Source organism: Trichosurus vulpecula, chromosome 4 (assembly GCF_011100635.1).
Source record: "Trichosurus vulpecula isolate mTriVul1 chromosome 4, mTriVul1.pri, whole genome shotgun sequence".
Taxonomy (NCBI): domain Eukaryota; kingdom Metazoa; phylum Chordata; class Mammalia; order Diprotodontia; family Phalangeridae; genus Trichosurus; species Trichosurus vulpecula.
In genome coordinates, this window is record NC_050576.1 from 137,659,758 (window position 1) to 137,678,563 (window position 18,806).

Here is an 18,806-nt window from a genome sequence, read left to right on the forward strand (position 1 = left end):
GTTCTATAGTTGGAGCCAAGAAGATTAGTGAAGTTCCTGAACTGGAGGATATGCTCACCCAAAATTTTAGTCAAGGGAAAAAGGAACTGTTTTGGTGCATGCCTAGACTTTTGCTCCAAAACAGAATGAATAGAAACCACCTCATAATTACTAAGACATTCAACTCAACAACAAAGTGCCTATGATATCCAAGGTATTGATACCTAGGTGCTACAGTGAATATAAAGGTTCCTTCACTCAAGGATATTATAAGCTAACATATCTAGTTAGGTTTTATGATAGTAGTATGATAGGAGAGAAACCCCATTAAAGAATCATGCCATAAATTAATGTACTTTGTGTTGAAAAAAATAAAAAATTACTTAACTAGTTATTTAAATCATATTCACTGTGGGTTTAGAGGTTTTGGCCTGATTGGGGTTGAAATCACACTTTCCCCAAATACAACTACACAGCAAAAAGTTGATATATAGTTAATACTACACTTACTACAATCCAACAATGAACCAGAAACTATGATCCATCCAGTGGCAGACATAAAAAGCTTTGTAGCATAGTGAAAAGCATGCTAGATTTGGATAAAAATGACCTGGCTTCAAATTCTGCTTCTCCCATTTACTATTTAATTGACCCTGGGCAGGTCACTTATCCCCTCCAGGCCTCAGTTTCATTATCTGTAAAACAAGGATATTATTCTAGAATCAGGGGTAGGGAACCTGTGGCCTCATGGCCACATGTGACCTCATCCAAATTTGTTTGGATTTAGTCATGAGGCCACATGTGGCCTTGAAGCCACAGGTTCCCCACCCCTGCAGATGATGTCTCAAGTCCTTCTGTGATCTTATAATCCACTTCTGTGCCAGATGGCAAGACATGTGAGACAAGTCACTGTCTTCAAGGACCTTATATTCAGCAAAACAACATGTACACATGAAACTAGATACAGAATATATGAAGAGTGAAAAAGACTGCTAGAGATTCTAAGAGGTGGAAGAGAAGAAGAGAAGATATTCCAGGCACGTGAGATGATAGCCTTTGCAAATGCACAGAAGTAGAAGGAATATTGTATAAGAGGTACAACAATGTTTAACTGTAACATAGAGTTTATGAAGGGATATGTTATATAGTAAGCCTGGAAAGGTAGACTGAAGTAAGATAGTAAAGGGCTTCAAATGACAAAGAAAGGAGTTTATATTTTATTCTAAAGGCAGATAACTAATGGAACTTTTTAAGCAGGAGAATGAAATGGTCAGACTTGTACTTTAAAAACAATTTTGCCAGGTATATGGAGGATGGAGTGAAAAGGAAAGGGACAGAAGGATGTAGGGAGATGAATTCAGAAGCTGTTAGAAAAGTCAAGGGGACAAGGGCTTAAACTAAAGTGTTTATGCTGTGGGGAGAAAAAAGAGAATAGATGAGAGAAATGTAATGGAGGTACAGAATCAACAAAACTTGACAACTAATTAGATACTAGAGGTGGGGTAAGAAGCCTGACAATGACACAAAGATGGTGACCCTGAGGGACTGGAAGAATGGTAAGGCTCCTAACAGAAACAGGGATGTTAACAGAATCCTGTCTATACTTCCACCATAACATACATCTCTTTTACCTATTCCTTTCTCTCTGTCATTCCTCTAGAGTTCAGGTCCTCATCACCTTTCATCTGGTCACATTACCTCTAATCTCTCTCTATCCAAGCAAACCTAATCCATACAGCCAAAATAATCCTATAGAACAGGTCTGACTGTGTTATTCTTCTAATTAAAAACCTTTAGTTTTTAAAATCCCGTTATCTGTGTACAGGTTGTCTTCCTGCAGTAGAATATAAACTCCTTGACAGGAGGGACTGATTCATTTTTGTATTTGTGTTTCCAGTGCCTGATATACAGAAAGGGCTCAATAAAAGCTTTCTGAATTTACTTAAGTTTTTGTGTATCTCAGGTGCCTAGCACTCAGTAGGCACTTAATACATGTTAAATGGAATTCTTTCCAACAGTTCTCTTCAAATGCCTCTTTTCACTAGATAACCAAAATAGAACTATCTTTCACCTAATGGGAAGATGCCTTTCAAAATGATACTAATAATAATAGAGGCTATGTATATAGGGCCTTAAGATTTGCAAATACTTGGCACACAGTATTTCATACGAGCCTCACAACTACCCTTCGGAGTAGCAATACAAATATTAGCATCCTCATTTTTAGGTAAAGAATGTAAGACTTGAATATGAGGCTTAGAAAGAGTTAAGTGACCTCAACAGGATCACAGCTAAATATCAGAGGTAGGATTAGAATTTTTGTCCTATAGACTCCAAGTACAATACATTAGCCACTACCCCAACACTGCTTCTCTAAAAGTAATCTTAGTTAAATTACACCTTGATCGACCCATTTCATAATTGCTGAAGGGAGTTAGCATTTATATAGTATCTACTATGTGCCAGGCACCATGCTAAGTGCTTTTTGCAAATATTATCTCATTTGATCTTCATGCTATTATCCCCATTTTAAAGCTGAAGAAACTGAAGCAAAGAGAAATTAAGTGACTTGCACAGGGTCACCAAACTACTAAATTTCTGAGGGCGCATTTGAGTGAAAGTCTTCCTGACTCCTGGCTGAGCACTCTACCCATTGGACCACTAGTTGCTCTAGTTGCTCAAAATGCTTTTAATTGATTGAGAATATGGAGTAAAAAGAGGGCTGCTAGGTGGCACACTAGATGGAGGACTGGGCCTGGAGTCAAGAAGACTCATCTTCCTGAGTTCAAATCTGGCCTCAAACACTAACTAGCTATATGACTCTTGACAAGTAACTTAACCGTGTTTGTCTCAGTTTCCTCATTTGTAAAACAAGATGAAGAATAAAATGGCAAACGACTTTTCTTTTTCAAGAAAACCCCAAATGGGGTCACAAAGAAGATAATACTTCTATATTTTGGAGAAAGGAAAAATACCAATAATATGTTGCATGTAAGTGAAACTGCTGGCTGACAAATAAAAGAATCACCATCACCAAAACCATGACCATTTTCTGAGGTAAATTTAACCAGTGTAAGGAAATCAATTACCATAAAAGTCTAAAATTGTCTTAGCCAGGCAACACTTCATCAAGAGCAACACTGGAGTAGAACACATTTATCATTCTATGATGAGAAGTAAAAGAGGGGAAAGGGGTTCATAGAAAACTCAGCAAAATAAAACTGGAGAGGATGCCAGAAAAAAGGCAACAAGTCCATCAAGATTATGTGTGCACCATTCTCTCCGTCAACCACAGCAAAACCCTCAAATTTGGAATAGTCACTGATGTACTGTGCGAAGAGATTACAACATCCTCTTAAAATCAAATCGTTTTCAAAGTCAGAAAAAAAAACTTTGTGATGTTGATATGCATACATGTATACTTACTTGGTCAATCTTTCAATGGTCTGTACATGAGCATTGGTATGGGTTTGAGCAAGGACAGCTTCATGTTGGGAACATTTTAAACAAAGACCACCAACACGGTTAGAAACTGCATTGAGAGATTCTTGATGCTTTAGTCTACCCTTGAGGTCTTCACAATTTTTCTCAGATTCAGACAAGTTTTTCCTAAAAGGAAGAAAAAATGATAAATCTCATAAATGAATCAAACAATATTTACTACTTCACTTATAGGAAAGTTTTCAAATACAAACTCTAATTTCTTTACTTTTTAAGTGAGAAATACTTTGGATGAAGGAAATCCTTTTAAATAATAATCTAAGCAATCCTAATTTTAAAAAAGCCTTAAAATACTGTATGAAGCAAAGCCTTCCATTTCGTCAGTTTCCTTTTAGTGTCGTAGGGCAAAAAATAACCTTAATACCATGCTCTGCAAGTTGGTTAATAAAGGTTTTGGAGCACTTTTGGAACACATTCCAAAGACAAAACAAGTTTGGACACTATGGAAGAAAAGGCAGATTTTTCAAGCAAAACAAAAACAAAAAAACCCAAAGGCTGACATCGACCAAAATGGTTTATGAGGGGAAAAATATAACTATAATAAAGAACCCAAACCAACAAAAAAGAGCAAATTTTTATAATAAAACAAATGCTTTCATTTCATCTCCACTGAGAGAAAATGCAGGTTCAAAAAGAATCCAACATTTCAAATTTTATTTGAATATAAACTAAAAGCCAAAAAGGAAGGCTTTACTACAAATGGTAGTAGACTAATTAATAACAGCAGATCTGAATTCTGCTTGTATTAAAAAATGTATTTACAAAATGAAATAACTTATAAATACCACACCTGTAATACCAAGTTATTAAAAAAAAGCTGTATAAGTGAATAGGATATATATATGCTCAGGCAGAAAGTAATGATTTGTTTTATTCCATTTATTGTTATTTAAAATCTATTATTTGCCAGTACAAATAAGGGTAAGTACATTATTTGAAAACAAAAAAGTCATTTAATTTTTTTCTCTCTTACATATTAACTACAATTCCAAGATTAAAATACAAAATAAACAGAGGTAAAATGAAGAAATTTATCATGACTACTTATAAAAGTTCACCTTATGGACTGGCAAGTCTTTGTTGGTGAAGATTTTTTAGCCTAAAAGTTTTTAACCGAAATTTGAAAACCATAAGGAGATTTGACAGTTCAGAACTTCCAAAATTAAAAAGTTTACTGAATTATTTTGATAAATTTCAATTTTAAAAAATAATACTTCCACCAGCAAATACTTTTTTGGCATATGTTAAAGTTTGCTATTTTTGTTATTACTGAAACTCAGATCTTTAGGTTTTTATAAGTACTTTAAATAAATTGTTTCACTTTACCTTAGTGTCCTGACTTGAGATTCTAATATTTCATTCTTTTCTTCATAAATAAGTTTTAATCTTTCCTTTAGAAAAGAAAGGAATACACATGAATATTTTCCCATGACTTCACAGTGTTGTCTATTTCAAATTCAGTTATGAAAAATGAATCCAATTATCTCTAGACTGTTTTAAAAAACCCCAAAATGTGTCCTTTTTGGGGAGGAAACCCTTCCTTCTCCAAACCCTTTTATTATTCTGAGATAAGTAGCTCAAAAAAAATGGATGAGTTGCTGTCATTTCCATTTCTCAAAGGATGAAGTGGTAAAGAACCACTTCCCCCATGCCCTGATTTCTGATATTCAGAAAGGACTGAGTAAATATGCCCCTCCACAGACAGCATAGGAGAAGCATTACATCAGATTTTCCAGAGCAACAAGCTTTCTTCCAGTTTCTGTTTCTCCCCACACCCAAGGCTGGCTGCTCCCTGAGGTGGTGTGACCCTGACAAAAGGCTGTTCTGGGGTTGAAACTAGAGCAAAGGCAGCTTCTCTCTTAAAGATCCTTGAATGTCCAACTGTAGTTACCATAACAGTTGAATACTAAAGGTATTCAACAAGTTAATTGTAATAAATATAAATGAAAAGGTCTCTGGCCATGAATGACATGCATGAATATTAGCTAATTCATAATTCTTTACTGAAATTAATATTCCACAATGAATACTGAAACGAATATTTCATCATTAACAAATATACGTCAATATTCTTCACTTCACTTTACTCACTACAACAAAACAACAGTTTTTCTATAATTAAACTATTTCTTGCTAATTTAATATCATGTTTTCATCATTTCTAATCAATTCTGTCAGATATATAAAATAAAGAGTCAAGAAACCTTCCTTATCAGTTAACAAAAAGTAAATAAATAGTCCACCACACTATTCAGCATCAAAAGACATGAGTTTGAGTCTTGGCTTTACTTTGAACAAGTTGTGTGACCTGGGGCAAGTTAATTAAGTGAAGCCTGTTTCCCCATCTGTAAGATAATATTTGTATTCCAAGCTATACAAGGTTGTAGTAAAGATCAAATCAAATGATAGAAATAAAGCACCTTATAAATCTAGCATGATTTAGATGTTGAACAGCAACTGTGTCTACCATAAGTCTAAGAAATCTCATAAATGGGAAGAATAATTAGAATATTAGTGTTTTATTTAAGGACAATAAGCTTAGCTTAACTGAGACTTTGGCTATTTGCAATTAGGTAAAAATGTTTGTATGTGAGATTAAGGGTAACAGTATAATTTAAATAATATTTTTGCTGGAGAGCACTAATAAGCACAATAAAGATAGGAGGCTTTAGCTCAAACGAATGATTGTACTTAATGAAAGAAGTGTTAATAAACAAAGACATCTAATAAGATACACCCAGACTATCCAAACTGTGGGAGTTATCCTTTTTTGTGTCACAGAATCTGGAAGCAGTCTGGTGAAACCTATGATTCCTTCTCAAAATAACATGTATTGTCTATATTCATAATTGGAGGAAATAGTAAATTTTATTTAGAAGTTAGTGAAAATAAGGATAAGGGATTATCGGGAAGTCATCAACAAAATATAATTGGATTTCATCTTATGCTCCTGTGTCTAGAAATAAATTTAACTTTTCTTCTACCCTCTCCAGTTAAATCCAGAGAAAATGCAATTTGGGACAAAGGCTGTGAAAAGGCATTCAATGCCAAACAAAGGAATTTACATTTGATTCTCATAAAAACCGGCAGTGGTAGGAGTTTTTTGAGAAGGGAAATGACACCCACCAGGTGCTTTAGGAAAATCACTTTAGCAACCCGGTGAATGAATTGGAGAAAGGAGATACTTGAGGTAGGGAGACCAATGAAGAGGCTACTGTAGATAGCCAGGTGACAGGAAATGAGAGCCTAAAGAAGGGTGGTATCCACATGAGTAGAAAGTAAGGGACAAATGCGAGAGATGCTGTACAGTGGAAGTGGAAACGAGACTTGGCAATTGATTGGGAAGATGCGGAGAGTGGAGGTGAGGAATTGAGGATGACATCAAGGTTGTGAGCCTGGGTATCATTAAGATTGAGCACATTTAATATCTAATATTGAGCCAGCCTTGCATTCCTGGAATAAATCCTACTTGGTCGTAGTGTATTATTCTCCTAATAAGTTGCTGCAATCATTTTGCTAATATTTAATTTAAAATTTCTGCATCAATATTGATTAGGGAAACTGGTCTATAATTTTCTTTCTCTGCTTTGACTCCTTCTGGTTTAGGTATTAGTACCATATTTGTGTCATAAAAAGAATTTATTAGGACTCCTTCTTCACCTATTTTCCCAAATAGTCTATAAAGTATGGGAATTAATTGTTCTTTAAATGCTTGATAGAATTCACACGTAAAACCATCTGGCCCTGGAGAGTTTTTCCTAGGGAGTTCATTGATGGATAGCTCAATTTCTCTTTCTGAGATGGGGTTACTTAGGTAATTTACTTCCTCTTCTGTTAACCTAGACAATATGTATTTTTATAAATATTCATCCATTTCCCTGAGGTTACCATATTTATGGGCATATAATTGGGCAAAATAATTCCTAATTATTGTTTTAATATCTTCTTCATTGGAGGTGAATTCACCCTTTTCATTTTTGATACTGGTAATTTGATTTTCTTCTTTTTTTTAAAATCAAATTAACCAAGGGTTTATCAATTTTATTGGTTTTTTCATAAAACCAGCTCTTAGTTTTATTTATTAGTTCAATAGTTTTCTTGATTTCAATTTTATTATTCTCTCCTTTGATTTTCAGTATTTCTAATTTGGTTTCTAATTGGGGATTTTCTATCTGTTCTTTTTCTAGTTTTTTCAGTTGCATGCCCATTTCATTGATCTTCTTTTTATCTATTTTATTCATGTAAGCATTTAGAGATATAAAAATTCCCCTGAGAATTGCTTTTGCTGCATCCCATAAGTTTTGACATGTTGTCTAATTATTGTCATTCTCTTGAATGAAGCAGTTGTTTCTATGATTTGTTCTTTGACCTGCTCATTCTTTAGGATTAGATGATTTAGTTTCCAATTAGTTTTTAGTTTATCTTTCCATGGTCCTTTATTACAAATAATTTTTATTGCGCCATGATCTGAGAAGGATGCATTGATTATTTCTGCCTTTCTGCACTGGATTATGAGGTTTTTATGCCCCAGTACATGGTCATTTTTTGAGTATGTGCCATGTACCACTGAGAAAAAAGTATATTCCTTTTTATCTCCATTCAGTTTTCTTCAGAGATCTGTCATATCTGCCTTTTCTAAAATTCTATTCAACTCCTTAACTTCTTTCTTGTTTATTTTGAGGTTAGATTTATCAAGTTCAGAGAGGGGGAGGTTGAGGTCCCTCACTAGTATGGATTTGCTATCTATTTCTTCCTGTAACTCCCTGAACTTCTCCCCTAAGAATCTGCATGCTATACCACTTGGTGCATATATGTTAAATAATGATATTGCTTCATTGTCTATGGTGCCTTTTAGCAGGATATAGTGTCCTTCCTTATCTCTTTTAATTAGATCTATCTTTGCTTTTGCTTTGTCTGAGATTAGGATTGCTAATCCTGCTTTTTTTTTACTTTAGCTGAAGCACAACATATTCTACTCCATCTTTTTATTTTTACCCTGTGTGTATCCCCCTTTTTCAAATGGGTTTCTTGTGAACAACATATTGTAGGATTATGGTTTTTAATACATTCTGCTATCTGCCTCTGTTCATCCCATTCACATTCACAGTTATGATTACAAGCTGTGTCTTTTTCTCCATCCTGTTTCTCCCCCCTCCCCCTGATTATGCTTTTATTTCTCCCTCCCCCCTTCTGCTCCTCAAAAGAGTTTTGCTTTTGACCACTACCTTCCTCAATTTACACTCCCTCTTGATTCTCCCCCTTATCTTACCCTTTTCCCCTTGCTACTTCTTGGCTCCCTTCTGACCACCCCCCTTTTCTTTCCCCTTTCCCCTCCTACTGCCTGTAGGATAAGTTTGATTTCTATGCTTTTCAGAGTATGTTATCCTCTTCTTGAACCAAATCTGATGAGAGTAAAGCTCATATACTACTCTTCTCCCTCCCATCTTTCCTTCTACTATAATGTGTTTTTGTGCCTCTTCATTTGATGTAATTTACCCTTTTCTACTACCTCCTTACCTCTTCTCCCAGAACCCTCCCTTTACATTTCTTAATTATGTTTTTTATCATTATATCAGTTATTTTATACTGACACCCACAGTCTATGTGTATCCCTTTCAATTGTCATAATAACTGTACTATTCTCAAGATTGACATTATATATATATACATCATGTATAAAACAATATAGTCCTATACAAGGATGTAAACAATTTGTCCTTATTGATTAAAAAGGTTTGTGGGAGGGTTTTCCCCTGTTTACCTTTTTATATCTCTCTTGAGTTTTCTATTTGAAGATCAAATTTTCCATTGAGTTCTGGCCTTTTCATCAGGATGGTCTGGAATTCCCTTATTTACTTGAATGTCCATCTCCTTGCCTGAAAAATTATGCTCAATTTTGCTAGGTAGTTGATTCTTGGCTGTAGTCCAAGCTCTTTTGCCCTTTGGAATATCACATTCCAATTTCTCCTGTCAATTAATGCAGAACCTGAGAGATCTTGCGTGATCCTGACTGTAGGTCCATGATGTTTGAATTGTTTCTTTTTGGCTGCTTGCAGTATTTTCTCCCTGACTTTGTAATTCTGAAATTTGGCTATAATATTTCTTGGAGTTTTCAATTTTGGATCTCTTTCAGGGGGTGATTGGTGAATTCTTTCAAGAACTATTTTCCCCTCTGGTTCTAGGACCTCTGGGCAGTTATCTTTGATAATTTCTTCAAAGATAATGTCCAGGCTCTTTTTCTCATCGTGGCTTTCCGGTAGACCAATAATTCTTAAATTGTCTCTCCTGGATCTATTTTCCAGGCCAGTTGTTTTTCCAATCAGACATTTCACATTTTCTTCTATTTTTTCATTCTTTATATTTTGTTTGACTACTTCTTGATGCCTCATAGAGGCATTAGCTTCCACTTGCTCAATTCTAATTTTTAATGAGTTGCTGTCTTCATTTTGCTTTTGAGTCTCCTTTTCCAGTTGGTTGATTTTACCTTTCAGGGTGTCATTTTCTCTATGTAGATTCTGAATCTCCTTAGCCATTTTGCCAATTTTACTTTTTAAAGATTTGATCTCACCCATGGTTTTTTTTTTTTCATTTTTTCTTTTACCTCCCTAATTTGGTTTTTAAAATCCTCCTTCAGCTCTTCCAGGAATGCTCTTTGGGCTTGAGGCCAATTCACACTCCCTTTTTGAGGTATCAGATGTGGGTATAGTGTCAATGCTGTCCTCTTCTGAATTGGTATTTTGATCTTCCCTGTTTCCATAAAAAGAATCAATGGTCCTTGGTTTTTTCGTGTTCTTCTTCATGTTGGTTAGCTTTTTCCTGGCTTTACAATGGATTTCTGCTTTTGGAGCTCAGGGATCTCTGTCCCAGGTTTCTTGTTCGGGGAATTGTGAGCCTGGTTACTGGCTTTGTGTATTATGGCCTTTGGTTTCCTGAGGTGTGGGGGAGGGGTCGTCTGGCTGCCAGAAGTCTCCTCTTCTCCTGGGGGTGGTCTCAGATGGTGTCTGTGCTGGTGTCTGCCACTTTCCCTGGCTGTGCAAAAGCACATCTGGATTCCCGGTGTTGACCCTTGCTGGTTCTGCCCTTCTGGGACTCAGGAATTCCCACTATTTGGCTACTGAAGCCCCACTTCTGTCTCCTCTATTCCAGCATTTTCCCAAGGAATTCTCTGGGTCAGTGAGGGAGGGAGTAATGAGAGCCGTTTACCTGGCCATTATGTCTCCCGGAAGTTCAAGAAGGTGTGTTTCAAACCTTTGGGCTGCAAACCTCAGGAGAAGATGTCTCACAGCCGCAGGCACTGCACTGCTGCCTCCAGTTGCTTTGACAGACTCCCATCCTGTGCTAAGAGGCCTTTCTCCCAGCCTGGATCACTGGCTGGTTTCTGCAGCTGCTTCTGCTTTGGTGCTGTCTGGTGCAGCTTCACATGCCAGGTTTTCCCAGCCTACGAATCTATCCCATTAACCTTTCAGACTCTCCTGGCTTGGAAATTTGCCCCACTCAGTCTACTAGTGGCTTCTAACTCTCTCAGATCTGCTCAGATGTGGGGCAGCTAGGTGGCGCAGTGAGTAGAGCACTGGCCCTGAAGTCAGGAGCACCTGAGTTCAAATCCAGCCTCAGACACTTGACACATATATTAGCTGTGTGACCTTGGCCAAGTCACTTAACCCCAATTGCACTGCCAAAAAAAATCTGCTCAGATTCACTTTTTTTAGAGGTATCTGACAGAACTTGTGAAAGAGTTCTGGTAAGAGGCCATTTCATGTGGCCATCTTGGCTCCGCTCCCTCCTTGCCTCATATTTCAATGAAAAACTTGAGGCCATTTGCCAAGAGTACCCTCCTTTCCTCAAGTGCTGCCCTGCCAAGCCTTAGCACTCAGGTGTCTTCTGCCATTTATCTCCTTTACCTCTGTCTCTTATGAAGAGGTGGCCTTTCTCCTTTCCAAGAAAACCCCTCCACATGTATAAGTGATCCCATCCCATCCTATTTTCTCGAGAAGACTGCCCCCTCTATCATCCCCATTTTTCCACATCTTCCATACCTGCTTATCTGCCACCTACTTCCCTACAGCCTACAAACATGCTGAGGTCTCCCCCATCCTTAAAAACCCTTCACTTGATCCATCCATCCCTATTAGCTATCATCCTATATTTCTCTCGCTTTCATAGCTCCTTGAGAAGCCTGTCTATAATTAGTCACTCCACTTCCTGTTCATTCAGTCTCTTCTTAAATCTCTATAGTCGAGCTTCATTCAACTGAAACTGCTCTCTCTAAAGTTACTAAGGATCTTGTATTTGCTAATTGAATGGTCTTTCCTTAATCCTTATCCTGCTTGACCTCTCGTCAGTTTTTGACACTATTGATCATTCTCTTCTACTTGTTATTCTCGTTCTCTCTAGGTTTTTGTGATACTATCTTATCCTGGTTCTTCTCTTATTTGCCTGACTATTCCTCCCCAGTCTTCTTTGTTGGATCTCCATGGTGCCATGCTTACTAAAAGTGGGTTTCTCCTTCAAAGCTCTCACTTAGTTATCTCATCAGCTCTTATGTATTCAATTATCTCTGTCAATGATTCTCAGATCTACTTATCCACAGCCAACCCTATACTGACCTCCAGACATCCCAAACCGAATGTTCTGTAGACATCTTAAACTCTGCATGTCCTGAACTGAACTCATTATATCTTTTCCCCCGTACCTTCTCTTCTTCCTATCTTTGCTACTACTGTTGAGGACATCACATCCTCTTAGTCCCCTAGGCTCACAACTTAGGTGTCACTCTCAACTCCTCACTTTCTCTCACTCCCTATATCCAATCTCTTGCCAAAGCCTATTAATTTAAATTCCAAAATTTCTCATATATGACCCTTCCTATTCTCTGACATTAACATTATGCTGCAGAAAGCTCTCATGCCTGGACTATTGCAATAATTTTGTTTTTGGTTTGAATGCCTCAAGTCTCTCCTCACTCTGGTCCATCTTCGACACAGCTGTTAAAGTGATCTTCCTGAAAACACAGGTCTGACCATGTCATTTTTATTCCCATCCCCACCCCCAATTCAACTAACTCCATTATTATTACCACTATGATCAAATATAAAATCCTCTGTCTGGCATTCAAAGACCTTCATGACCTGGCTGCCTCCTACCTGTCCAATCTTTTTACACTCAACTTATGCCTTCTCCCCTAACACACTCTGCAATCCAGTGACGTTCTTCTCCTTGCTATTCTCTAACAAAAGACACTGCCATCTCTCAATTTCATACATTTTCACTAGCTATTCCCCTTTGCCTGCAATTTTCTCCATGCTCCTCACTACCTCCTATATTTCTTGGCTTCTTTCAAGTACTAGCTAAAATCCCATATTCTACAGGAATCCTTTCCCCATTCCCTCAGCGCTAGTGATTTTCCTCTTTCGATTATCTCCAATTTATTCTGTGTGTTTGTGTGTGTGTATGCAGATGTTTGCATGTTTTCTTCCATATTATACCATGAGCTCTTTGAGGGTAGAGACTTTTTTTTCCTTTCTTTGCACACCTAGCACCTAGTGTGGTGCCTGGCTAATAATAGGCACTTAATAAATGCTTGCTGATTTGACTTATTAGCCATCAAAGGTTTGTGAAGGACAGGCCATGCCAAAATAGCTTCATTTCTTTTTTTGGCAAGGCAACTGGAAAAATACATCATTGGCATTCTGTATCAACAGTATATCTAACTGAAATGCTCCCTAACCAGGTCATACACTTGGTGTTCCCATAACCCACAAATAAGCTTCACTTCCATGTTTGCGAATATAGGGCTTTAGCAAAACATTTGACAAAGTATGTTATACTATACTTGTGAATATGATGGAAAGATAGGTTAGTATTGTATTATAATATGTTTAGGAGGATATGGAACTGGATGACAGACACCAAAGAGTATAAATGTCAATATAGACTGAGGTATCTAGTGAGGTGCCTTAGGGAACCATCCTTGGCCCTATTCTGTTCAACATTTTTATCAATGGTGTGGATGAAGGAATAGATAACATGCTATTCAGATCTGTAGATGGTGTGAAGCTAGGGGAGAAAAATGATGTCGGATGAGACACTCATGATTCAAAAAAATCTCAATAGGCTAGAATTATAAGCTGAATCACATGAAATTTAGTAATTATAAAGGTCCCAAAATATTAAAAAAATTAAGCCTCACAAGCAAACAATGTCCTTAATAAAATACTAAAGCAGAGGTGAATGACAACTGCAAAAATACTTGGCTAGACAATATTGGCCCATATAAAAGATACATGGGTTTTAAAGGCTTCCAAGTTCCATATTAGTCAACTGCATGGTGGTACCACATCCTCCCAAAAAAGATAAGGTTATCCTTAGGCTATGTCTACTGAAGAACTGTGAGCACAATAAGAAAAGTGAAAGTTCCACCATACCAAAGACTCATACTATGTATACTATGAGGTACCACATTTTAGGTACAAAAATAATGGGAATACTAGAGAATATGTTATACAAAGGCCAGTCAAAGGAACTAAGGATGTTCAGGCTACAGAACAAGACTTTGAGGGGGCATGTGAGCATCCTTTAAATGTCTGAAGGGCTTTCATGTGAAAGAAGAATAAAACTTGCTCTGCTGGCCCCAGAGGGCAGAACTAATAGACAGGTAGATGTTGCAGAGGATTAGATTCTACCTTAAAGTAAATTGAAAGCTTGCTAAACAGTTTAAGTTGTCCAAAAGTGGAATTTACTGCTCAAAAGCAAATCCTCCCTCACTGAAGGTCTTGAAGCAGAGGACAGATAACCACTTGTTAGGGATGTCATACAAAAGATTCTTGGTCAGTTCCAGGTTGGACTAGATGGTATTTAACATTCTTTCCAACTCATAATCTAATATTAAGATTTCTTAGTGTATTTATTAATTGATACTATATGTAAGATTTTTGTTTCATTGTAATTAGTATCTACTTATTAAAATTAAAAGGTACATCTGTTAATAATTCTATTAAATAATAAAAATCATTGCTCAGTTTTTTGTAAAGAATATTCCATTTTTGTTGGCACTGAAGCCAATGAATAAAATAGCCTGCTTCTTCTTCCATTTTTATCATATCTTAAAATTGAAAGAGACAATACTTTCCCCTGATCGCTTACAGTATTTATTGACTACTAATCTTGTGGAAATAAGTACCAAAATTATGGCAGGAAATGAGAGTATTTCCACTTCTCCATATCTGATCAAACATAAAGCACTACACACTTTGAGAATACTTAATAAAAAAAGAAATTAAAAAATGAAACAAGAAAATCAAAAGTATTTGATTACTCACAAGTTCTAGTTGCCATTTTTCCAGATCATAAGTGGTTGATTTGACCTGTTCTATGTCATTTGAAGTAGCATGTGACTTGCCACCTTGACACATTCTTAAATCATCACCTGGCTTCACCCAAGAATTTTGAGGATTTCCCTGAATAAAAATGTAGTCATTTATTACAATCAAAATTCCAAGTCAAACTGATATTGTAATATTAGACTTTATTTCTAAGCAGAAACACACACATATGTGTGTCTATATATGCATATATATGTATACACACACATACATGTATATACACATACACATACATGTATGTAAGCTGGTAAATCGCAATTTTAGGTCTATATGCTAGGAGACTTATGGGAAAAATCTTTTTAAATTTCAAGAAAGTAGTAGTATGGTTTCTCCTAATTTACAGACTCCATAGTTGGGGAAAGGGAATGGAAACCTCTATCCATTTTTTCCTCAGTGCCTGGAAAATACAGCAATTTACAAAAAAATTACATTTTGCAAAAAAAAAAATCGTGTTAATGAAAGCAAACGGCTCTGATGAGCTGTACTGTGTTGCATGTAGGCTATTTACTCCAATTCAAGAGGCCCTGCAGGCATAGGGCAAGATGCCAAAGCTAGAGAAGCAAAGATAAAGCAAAAATCCACACCCCAAGGAGGTAACATTCTAATGGGGACCAACATTTATGCAATATTTTCAGGGAAGGAGAGAATGTGGAGCGAGGGTATATACACAACTCTTTCAAACATATAACATGTTATATGAAGGAGAAATGATGTGAAATAAGCTTGTAATGACAAATGAACAAAATTGTGGAGGGCTTTAAATAACAGCAAACAGGAAAGAGGTAGATGAGAAAAGGAAGGACAAAAAGTTTCATTTCAGAGACAAATATCACAGAAAGCAAACATCTATGGGTAATGTTAGGGTCAAGAGTATGGCCATGCTGGGATCTCAGCAGGGGTAGAGCCAAGATGGCAGCTGGAAAGCAGGGAGTTGCTTAAGCCCCACCCCAGGTCCCTCCAAACACCTATAAAAATGGCTCTGAACAAATTCTGGAGCTGCAGAACCCACGAAATAGCAAAGGGAAGCAGGGTTCCAGCCCAGAACAGCCTGTATCGTCACTAGGAAGGGTCTATCACACAGAGCTGGGAGCGGAGCACAGCAGAGCCCAGCTTGGGCTGTGCCAGGACCAACCACATCCAGGAGCTGAGTGGAAAAGGCCATAGTGCCCTGAATCAGTGAGCTGTGGCAGTTACCAGACTTCTCAACCCACAAATGCCAAAGACAACAGAGAAGGTTAGTGGGAAAAGCTGCTGGGACAGAGTGAAAGGAGTGCACAGTCGGCCACCACCCCAGGGGCCACAGAGGTGGTGCAGCTCTGAGGCTGCTTACAGAGCTACAGCTGCAATTTCCTCTGGCCCCATGCCCACCTGGTGGGAGGAATTAAGTGGCAGATTAGAGCAGGAGTGCAAAGCCTGCTTTGCCCTGCTTGGATCTGGGTTGAAATCCTGGTTGGTGGTTCTTGGGGAAGAAGGAGTGCTAGTGTGGCAGAGCTTCCTGTATAGAAGTAGCTCTGAAAATAGCTGTGCAGTCCCTCAAGCTTGGGACAGAGTACTCTCTACTCTACAAGCAGTCATACCCCGCTGAAAAACTCAAGGGTCAGGTTATTTGGCTGGTAACATGGCCAGGCAGCGAAAATGGTCTCAGATTCAGACTCAGACTTTGGAATCTTTTTTTGATGACAAAGAAGACCAAAACATGCAGCCAGAAGAAGTCAACAAAGTCAAAGAGCCTACATCAAAAGTCTCCAAGAAAAATATGAATTGGTCTCAGGCCATGGAAGAGCTCAAAAAGGATTTGGAAAAGCAAGTAAGAGAAGTAGAGGAAAAATTGGGAAGAGAAATGAGAGTGATGTGAGAAAACCATGAAAAACAAGTCAATGACTTGCTAAAGGAGACCCAAAAAAATACTAAAGAAAATAACACCTTAAAAAATAGACTAACTCAAATGGCAAAAGAGCTCCAAAAAGCCAATGAGGAGAAGAATGCCTTGAAAGGCAGAATTAGCCAAATGGAAAAGGAGGTCCAAAAGACCACTGAAGAAAATACTACTTTAAAAATTAGACTGGAGCAAGTGGAAGCTAGTGACTTTATGAGAAATCAAGATATTATAAAACAGAACGAAAGGAATGAAAAAATGGAAGACAATGTGAAATATCTCATTTTGAAAAACCACTGAACTGGAAACTAGATCCAGGAGAGAGAATTTAAAAATTATTGGACTACCTGAAAGCCATGATCAAAAAAAGAGTCTAGATATCATCTTTCAAGAAATTATCAAGGAGAACTTCCCTGATATTCTAGAGCCAGAGGGTAAAATAGAAATTGAAAGAATCCCCTAATCACCTCTTGAAAAAGATCCCAAAAAGAAAACTCCCAGGAATATTGTCACCAAAGTCCAGAGCTCCCAGATCAAGGAGAAAATACTGCAAGCAGCCAGAAGGAAACAATTTGAGTATTGTGGAAACATAATCAGGATAACACAAGATCTAGCAGCTTCTACATTAAGGGACTGAAGGGATTGGAATATGATATTCTGGAGGTCAATGGAGCTAGGATTAAAACCAAGAATCACCTACCCAGCAAAACTGAGTATAGTGCTCCAAGGAAAATATGAATTTTCAATAAAATAGAGGACTTTCAAGCTTTCTCAGTGAAAAGACCAGAGCTGAATAGAAAATTTGACTTTCAACGACAAGAATCAAGAGAAGCATGAAAATGTAAACAAGAAAGAGAAATCCTAAGGGACTTACTAAAGCTGAACTGTTTTGTTTACACTCCTACATGGAAAGATGGTGTGTATAATTCATGAGACCTCAGTATTAGGGTAATTGAAGGGAATATACATACATATATATGTAGACAGAGGGCACAGGATGAATTGAATATGAAGGGATGATGTTTAAAAAAAATCAAATTAAGGGATTAGAGAGGAATATATTGAGAGAGGGAGAAAGGGAGAGATAGCATGGGGTAAATTATCTCACACAAAAGTGGCAAGAAAAAGCAGTTCTTTTGGAAGGGAACCCTCTCATCAGATTTGACTTGAGGAGGGAATAACATACACACTCAATTGGGTATCTTACCCCACAGGAAAGAAGAAGGAAGGGGATAAAAAGGGGGGACAATAGAAGGGAGGGCAGATGGGGGAGGAGGTAATCAAAAGCAAACACTTTCAAAAAGAGACAGGGTCAAGGGAGAAAATTAAATAAAGGGGGACAGGATAGGAGGGAGCAAAATATAGTTAGTCTTTAACAACAAGAGTATTGTAGAAGGGTTTTACATAATGATACACATGTGATCTATGTTGCCTTCTTAGGGAGGGTGGGTGGGGAGGGAAGAGGGGAGAGAACTCAAAGTTTTAAAAGCAGATGTTCAAAAAAAAAGTTGTTTTTACATGCAACTGGGAAATAAGATGTACAAGCCATGGGGCATAGAAATCTATCTTGTCCTACAAGAAAGTATGGGAAAAGGGGATGTTGGAGGTAGGGTGACAGAAGGGAGGGCTAACTGGGGAATGGGGCAATTAGAATATATGCCATCTTGGAGTGTCGGGGAGGGTAGAAATTGGGAGAAAATTTGTAATTCAAAATCTTGCGGAAATCAATGCTGAAAACCAAAATTTTAAATAAACAAAGGAAAAGAAAAAAAAGAGTATGGCCATCCTTGTGTGTGGGCAAGGTGGAACAAAGATATAAAACATGAGAACTGAAGATGTTGTTTACCCGGGAGGTGAGGGGGTTCAAGGGGACATCAACTTCTCCCCATGTAGAGTAGGCTAGGGAATTGTGAGAGGGTAGCACTGTTGTGGAAGGAGATGATGGAATGGGAAGAGGTAGCAAGAGATGGGATTTTTAATCTATTCACAGACTCAATTATGTGAAGAATTAGGGTTTTGTTAGCCATTGGACTGGGAAGCAGTAACATTTGACTAGGTTTCCTGTCCTC

General features: G+C 37.5%; 1 protein-coding gene across 1 annotated transcript in view; it reads right to left on the reverse strand.

The window, feature by feature from the left end:
- The window catches only part of SDCCAG8 (SHH signaling and ciliogenesis regulator SDCCAG8), a 285,884-nt gene that overhangs the window by 227,006 nt on the left and 40,072 nt on the right, over positions 1-18,806 (reverse strand). The window contains 3 exon segments of the mRNA XM_036753380.1: positions 3,406-3,588; positions 4,807-4,871; positions 14,799-14,936. Coding sequence (XP_036609275.1) covers positions 3,406-3,588; positions 4,807-4,871; positions 14,799-14,936 — 386 coding nt within the window.